This window comes from Sander lucioperca, chromosome 22 (genome assembly GCF_008315115.2).
Source record: "Sander lucioperca isolate FBNREF2018 chromosome 22, SLUC_FBN_1.2, whole genome shotgun sequence".
Lineage (NCBI taxonomy): Eukaryota > Metazoa > Chordata > Actinopteri > Perciformes > Percidae > Sander > Sander lucioperca.
The window spans coordinates 2760536-2768035 of record NC_050194.1 but is presented as its reverse complement, the minus strand read 5'-3'; the positions used below and the strand labels follow the sequence as shown (position 1 = coordinate 2768035).

Genomic DNA, 7500 nt, shown 5'->3' with positions numbered 1-7500 from the left:
GCTACTGACAGCACTCCACATTTACACACAACAGAGCTACGTGGTGAAATCGACCGGAATTCAACTTTAAAGTGTGGTTGTTGTGTGGTGGAGGTGTTTGAATATTAAACTGGTTGTTGTGTGGTGGAGGTGATTGAATATTAAACTGGTTGTTGTGTCGTGGAGGTGTTCGAGCCCGAGGCCAGCCAGAGGAAGGTGTTTGACGGTTCGGTTCGGGATTTGGTCCGAGACGTTCTCGGGGGAGGAAACTGTCTGGTGTTCACGTACGGAGTCACCAACGCTGGAAAAACCTTCACATTCCTCGGTCAGAAACTCTGTCTGTCTGTCTCATCCCCTTAACGTAGTACATACAGTTTTAAACTACAGTGTCTCGTAAGGTACAAAACAGCGAAAATTGCTGAACTGCATCTGTTATAGCAGTGGTTCCCAACCTTTTTTCCTTGGCGTCCCCCCTACTTATGTCTAAGAAAAGCTGTAGTCAGTAGTTTTTATACAGACTTTTGTATACATTATATATTCTAGTGTATTATCATAAGTTGTTTAACGTGCAAATATTTCTTTTTTACCTCAACCTCAAACCAGATAAAGACTTGCGCCCCCCCTGTGATCTTTGCCGACCCCCTGAGGGGTCCCGAGACCCCAGGTTGGGAACCACTGTGTTATAGTAATGGCTACAGTGCTGCCTAGTGGCCTACTTAAGGCTCCTACCGTTACATAGTCCTAGATGTAATCATAGTAAATATATGGTCAGGTTAACACTAAACATTTTTCTTGGGGGCGGACCTGCCCCCACTGCTACAAAAGACCTTAAGGAAACACTGCTGTCTCTGTCTGTCTGTCTGTCTGTCTGTCTGTCTGTCTGTCTGTCTGTCTGTCTCTGTAGACTAAAGAAGATAAACAGGTGGTAATATGTTGCTGCTCCCACCGCTAGATCTGGTTCATCAAACACGTTAGAAAATCTACACAGGACCTCACTCACTCACACTCTCACACACACACACACACACACACACACACACACACACACACACACTCATACACGCACACAGAGGTTACACACACACACACACACACACACACACACACACACACACACACACACACACACACACTCATACACGCACACAGAGGTTACACACACACACACACACACACACACACACACACAGAGGTTACACATCCAGGAAACACACACACACACACACACACACACACACACACACTCATACACGCACACAGAGGTTACACACACACACACACACACACACACACACATAGGTTACACATACAGGAAACACACACACACACGCACGCACACATAGGTTACACATACAGGAAACACACACACACACACACACACTCACTCTCACACACACACACACACACACATAGGTTACACATACAGAAAACACACACACTCACTCACACACGCACACACACACACACACACACACACACACACACACACACACACACACACAGAGAGGTTACACATACAGAAAACACACACACACACACAGGAACATATTTTTAAACATTTTTTAGAAAGCAAACATTCAAATTCTTTAAACTATTACAGAAATATATTTACAAAAAACCTTCCCAGACACGAAACCCAACCGGTGCTGTACGCCAGGTAATCAGATTAGATAACAAAGCTGCTCCGCATACTTCATGACATCACACATCAGGACGTCACGTTGTCATAGTTACGAGTTACGGTAAGAGCCAAGAGGGGATATGTATTTCCTGTAGCTTCTACTCTATCTCTGCAAAGTTCTACACAATGTTACAACGGAACCACACAACATATATGTGAGTTTTTCCAGTTTTAGGTGCTGCGTTACGTCTTTCTCAGCGTAGTGAAAGTGGGAGGTTGTGCCTGTTTTTAGGGCTGGGCAATATATTGATATATCGATATCGTGATATGAGACTAGATATCGTCTTAGATTTTGGATATCGTAATATCCTGATATGTCATAAGTGTTGTCTTTTACTGGTTTTAAAGGCTGCGTTACAGTAAAGTTTCTGAATTTACCATTATTTATCTAAAATCTAAGTGTGAAGATATTTTGTTAATTGTCAACCCTAGAATATTGCCGCAGTATCGATACCAAGGTATTTGGTCAAGAATATGGTGATATCTGATTTTCTCCCTATCACCCAGCCCTAGCCTGTTTCCAGTTCAATAGAATTGGACGGCTGCCTCTTTCACACACACGTTGAATCGCTGGCAGACCAGACCAGCAGGCAGCAGAGACAGGGCGGACGACCAAAAACACGGCAGACAGGGAGAGAAACAGCCGCTGGGCTGGAGGGGAAGTAGGGACTCTGAGCAACAAACACAACATTGCCTCTAGATAATAAGTTGAGCCACCTTGTCTCTGTGTGTCTGTCGTCTCACTGCTGCGACAGGCTGCACAGAGTGGCGTAGTAAGTGTGGCGAGGAAACCTGCCAGTATAAACATATTCAAAGGTCAGTCATGCCAACATGCTCTCAGATTACCTGCGTAACCGGTCTTCTCTGAGTAACCACAAGTGCATGTTGGCGCCCTATTTCTGTGTTCTGTCCAGCACATTGCAGGTTTTTTTTTTACTCAGAAGTCAGAATGGGCTTTTGGGGGGGACACATATGAAGTGGCGAGTCTGGGGGTTTGACCCCCCCCTCCCCCAAAGGAACTTTTGAGCATATCTAATGCTTACTTTTGTTGAATTTAGGAGAAATCTACACACACAGTGAAGTACAAATGTGTTTTTTGAAGTCTGAAAGGAAACGTGATGGATGCAAAATAGCCTAACAATCTCAAAATGTAAAAGATGTTTTTGCATGTCTCCCGTTAAGTTTTAAAAAAAAAAATGTTTTTCACATTTTAACGTCTGCCCGTCTGTGTCTCAGGTCCGGACCACGATTCGGGTCTGTTGCCGCGGTCGCTGTCGGTGATCTTTAACAGCATTGAAGGCCGTCTGTACAGCCGCGTCGATCTGAAGCCGCAGCGCTGCCGAGACTTCAGCCGGCTGACTCCAGACCAACAGGCAGCGGAGTCCAGCGGCAAGAGGAACCTACTGCGGCTGCTCAAAGAGGTCAGACAATACAGGGAACATCTGCACGCTAACGTCTCACAATACAGGAAACATCTGCACGCTAACGTCTCAAATACAGGAAACATCTGCACAATAACGTCTCAAATACAGGAAACATCTGCACAATAACGTCTCAAATACAGGAAACATCTGCACAATAACGTCTCAAATACAGGAAACATCTGCACAATAACGTCTCAAATACAGGAAACATCTGCACAATAACGTCTCAAATACATGAAACATCTGCACAATAACGTCACACAATACAGGAAACATCTGCACACTAAAGTCTCACAATACAGGAAACATGCACGCTAACGTCTCAAATACAGGAAACATCTGCACAATAACGTCACACAATACAGGAAACATCTGCACACTAAAGTCTCACAATACAGGAAACATGCACGCTAACGTCACACAATACAGGAAACATCTGCACGCTAACGTCACACAATACAGGAAACATCTGCACGCTAGCGTCTCACAATACAGGGAACATCTGCACGCTAACGTCTCACAATACAGGGAACATCTGCACGCTAACGTCTCACAATACAGGGAACATCTGCACGCTAACGTCTCACAATACAGGAAACATCTGCACGCTAACGTCTCACAATACAGGGAACATCTGCACGCTAACGTCACACAATACAGGGAACATCTGCACGCTAACGTCTCACAATGCAGGGAACATCTGCACGCTAAAGTCTCACAATACAGGAAACATCTGCACACTAACGTCTCACAATACAGGAAACATCTGCAAGCTAACGTCTCACAATACAGGAAACATCTGCACGCTAACGTCTCACAATACAGGAAACATCTGCACGCTAACGTCTCACAATACAGGAAATATCTGCACGCTAACGTCTCACAATACAGGGAACATCTGCACGCTAACGTCACACAATACAGGGAACATCTGCACGCTAACGTCACACAATACAGGGAACATCTGCACGCTAACGTCACACAATACAGGAAACATCTGCACGCTAACGTCACACAATACAGGAAACATCTGCACGCTAACGTCACACAATTCAGGGAACATCTGCACGCTAGCGTCTCACAATACAGGGAACATCTGCACGCTAACGTCTCACAATACAGGAAACATCTGCACGCTAACGTCTCACAATACAGGAAACATCTGCACGCTAACGTCTCACAATACAGGAAACATCTGCACGCTAACGTCTCACAATACAGGAAACATCTGCACGCTAACGTCTCACAATACAGGAAACATCTGCATGCTAACGTCTCACAATACAGGAAACATCTGCATGTTTGCATGTTGTAGTTTTTTTAGTTTAGTGTCAGATGTGAAGCAATTAGGGCACTATTTTTCACTCCTTAATTTAATTTTAGTTTCCTTTTTTATTTTATAATAACCACGGCGTACTTGTTCGTGTCTCATCTTTGTTTCTGCAGAGCGACAAAAGTCAGATGTCTGGAAGATCAACTTTTCTTGACGGTCAGTGGTTTTATTACTCTGAAGTCACACCCTTTTAAGAAGAAGTTTAACCCAAAATACTCAGTGTTGGGTCCGACATCTTTTTTGGGACCAAAGAATTACTCTAGATTTTACCAGATTGTTTATTTTCAGTCATGTCTGACTGCTGGAAAGGGTTAAAATATCTAAAATAACAGACAAATGACCCCATAACAAAGTGTGTGTGTGTGTGTGTGTGGTTTGTGACTCTGTGTGTGACTGTGTGTGTTTTTGTGACTGTGTGTGTTGTGACTGTATTTTTGACTGTGTGTGTGACTGTGTGTGTGTGTGTGACTCTGTGTGTGTGTCTGTTTTCAGGCTTGTCTCTCAGCACTGACAGCAGTTTGAACAGCACCTCTGAGGCCGACAGTTTCTGTCTGGACGTTGACACAAATGTCCGTTTCTCCGTCTGGGTTTCTTTCTGTGAGATTTACAACGACAACATCCACGACCTGCTGGAACAGGTAACGCTCTTCTACACTCCCACCAAAACTTAATTGTGCAGCTAACGCTTTGGCTACGCCTAACGTGTAACGTGTGCGGAGCGTTAGCGGAACCTCGTGCAGCTGAATGTATCTTTGAACCGTCTCCACCTGCAGCGCCACACGGTGTAGGATTGTGTTTGTCACAGCGAGACGGAGAGCTTTTCTTTGGGATAGTTTTTGTTTCTTCAGTTTTTGGAGCCGGCACAGAGCTGTGAAACATCAACCTACTGTCACAGAGCTGTGAAACATCAACCTACTGTCAGCTGTGATCAGAGGAAATAAGAAATTAGGGATCGACCGATATGGATTTTTTAGTGCCGATACCTTTTTTTTTTTTTTATTTTAATTTTAATTTTTTTTCATCAGCCTTAGCCGATGACCAATACTGGCTGCCGATTTTCTTGAACCGATATTTGGAGCCGATTCTGCTTTTGCTCCCTCAATTTACATCATAAAAATGTAAACCCTGCCACACTGGATTTGTTTTCGGAATCTGCTCTGCCATTTCTTTAAAAATAATAACCAAAAACACAGATCAGTGTCACTTCTGCAATCATCTTACATTCATATCACCCAAATTATGTGTGCTTGTGCATCATTTGTATGGGTGCACTGCATGTGGTTAACTGTGCAAGGCTTCCAGCACCAGGACTCTGCTAGTGGGAGAGGGGCAGTGCACGGTCTGCATGTGAACTGCAGCGTCTCAGCAACACAGAGCTGCCTGTGGACGCCTGTCTGTAGATAATGCTGGGAAAAAACTATCGGCGAACGCAGCAGCGCTGTAGCCTGGTCCTACCAGACTCTGGTCCACTAGCCTGGTCCTACCAGACTCTGGTCCACTAGCCTGGTCCTACCAGACTCTGGTCCTACCAGACTCTGGTCCACTAGCCTGGTCCTACCAGACTCTGGTCCACTAGCCTGGTCCTACCAGACTCTGGTCCACTAGCCTGGTCCTACCAGACTCTGGTCCTACCAGACTCTGGTCCACTAGCCTGGTCCTACCAGACTCTGGTCCACTAGCCTGGTCCTACCAGACTCTGGTCCTACCAGACTCTGGTCCACTAGCCTGGTCCTACCAGACTCTGGTCCACTAGCCTGGTCCTACCAGACTCTGGTCCATTAGCCTGATCCTACCAGACTCTGGTACACTAGCCTGGTCCTACCAGACTCTGGTCCATTAGCCTGATCCTACCAGACTCTGGTACACTAGCCTGGTCCTACCAGACTCTGGTCCAGAGTAGCCTGGTCCTACCAGACTCTGGTCCAGAGTAGCCTGGTCCTACCAGACTCTGGTCCACTAGCCTGGTCCTACCAGACTCTGGTCCATTAGCCTGGTCCTACCAGACTCTGGTCCATTAGCCTGGTCCTACCAGACTCTGGTCCACTAGCCTGGTCCTACCAGACTCTGGTCCATTAGCCTGATCCTACCAGACTCTGGTACACTAGCCTGGTCCTACCAGACTCTGGTCCATTAGCCTGGTCCTACCAGACTCTGGTACACTAGCCTGGTCCTACCAGACTCTGGTCCAGAGTAGCCTGGTCCTACCAGACTCTGGTCCATTTCATTCCCGACCGAAAGACTGTATGTTGTATTTACATACAGTACATAATACCAAATAAGCTATTTGCTTCCGCCTGCTCCTTCTCGAACTAATCCCTTTTATATTTTTTATTTTGTTCTTGTTTTGTTTTTGTTGTTAGATTCTGATTGTTTGTGTTTTATTTTGTGTTTTTTATGTCTTGTAACATTGTTGATTGTTCGAGATAAATAAATAAATAAATATATGAAATGAAATATATGATGTCATGTATGCTGTGATGTGTGATGTGTTTGTGTGTTCAGGTTCCTGCTGGACATGTCAAGAGGACGGTGCTGCGTCTGTCTCAGGACGTCAGAGGAAACTCCTTCATCAAAGGTAACGCACATTCTAACTTCACATCGGATCGCAGGCTCTTAATAGTATTAAAGTCTAAAAAATAAGAACCTTATTATTGAATTTCGTTTGCAAAGTCTTACATGTTTTCTTGTCCTTTCGTAGGATCAAATAAATATTTGGTGTGGGTTGAATTCACTTTATTTTGTGCCCACAGGGTCCTAAAAGTATTTCAAACAGCTACAAAACAAGACCTTAAAAGTTTTTCAAAGGCTTAAATATTTAATTTTCCCTGTTTTTAAATGTACTTTGTTTTGTTTTAGTCCCATAGCATAAGAGCTCTAAACGCAACAAATATTGAAATTCAATTTCAATTAATTTTATGTTATTAGGCCCTTATCTTGCACCCGGCGCGGCGCAAAGACTGACCCAAGTGTCTTTGCTAGTTTAAGACCGACGCAGGTGTTCATTTCCCGTCCAGCAAGTTAAAACGTTCTGGTCTTACAGGGAGGTGTGTTCAGGTGCATTCTGGTCTTACAGGGAGGTGTGT

The 7500-nt window shown here is 44.7% G+C and overlaps 2 protein-coding genes across 2 annotated transcripts in view; both read left to right on the top strand.

Moving 5' to 3' along the window:
* The window catches only part of LOC116059247 (microfibril-associated glycoprotein 4-like), a 181905-nt gene that overhangs the window by 31175 nt on the left and 143230 nt on the right, over positions 1 to 7500 (top strand). The gene's annotated exons all lie outside the window — the stretch shown is intronic.
* LOC116059238 (kinesin-like protein KIF20A) overlaps positions 1 to 7500 on the top strand; it is a 38016-nt gene that overhangs the window by 6655 nt on the left and 23861 nt on the right. The window contains exons 5-9 of the mRNA XM_031312196.2: positions 166 to 304; positions 2897 to 3081; positions 4531 to 4573; positions 4910 to 5055; positions 6920 to 6992. Of these exons, the coding sequence (XP_031168056.1) occupies positions 166 to 304; positions 2897 to 3081; positions 4531 to 4573; positions 4910 to 5055; positions 6920 to 6992 (586 nt within the window). The remainder of the gene's footprint in view (positions 1 to 165; positions 305 to 2896; positions 3082 to 4530; positions 4574 to 4909; positions 5056 to 6919; positions 6993 to 7500) is intronic.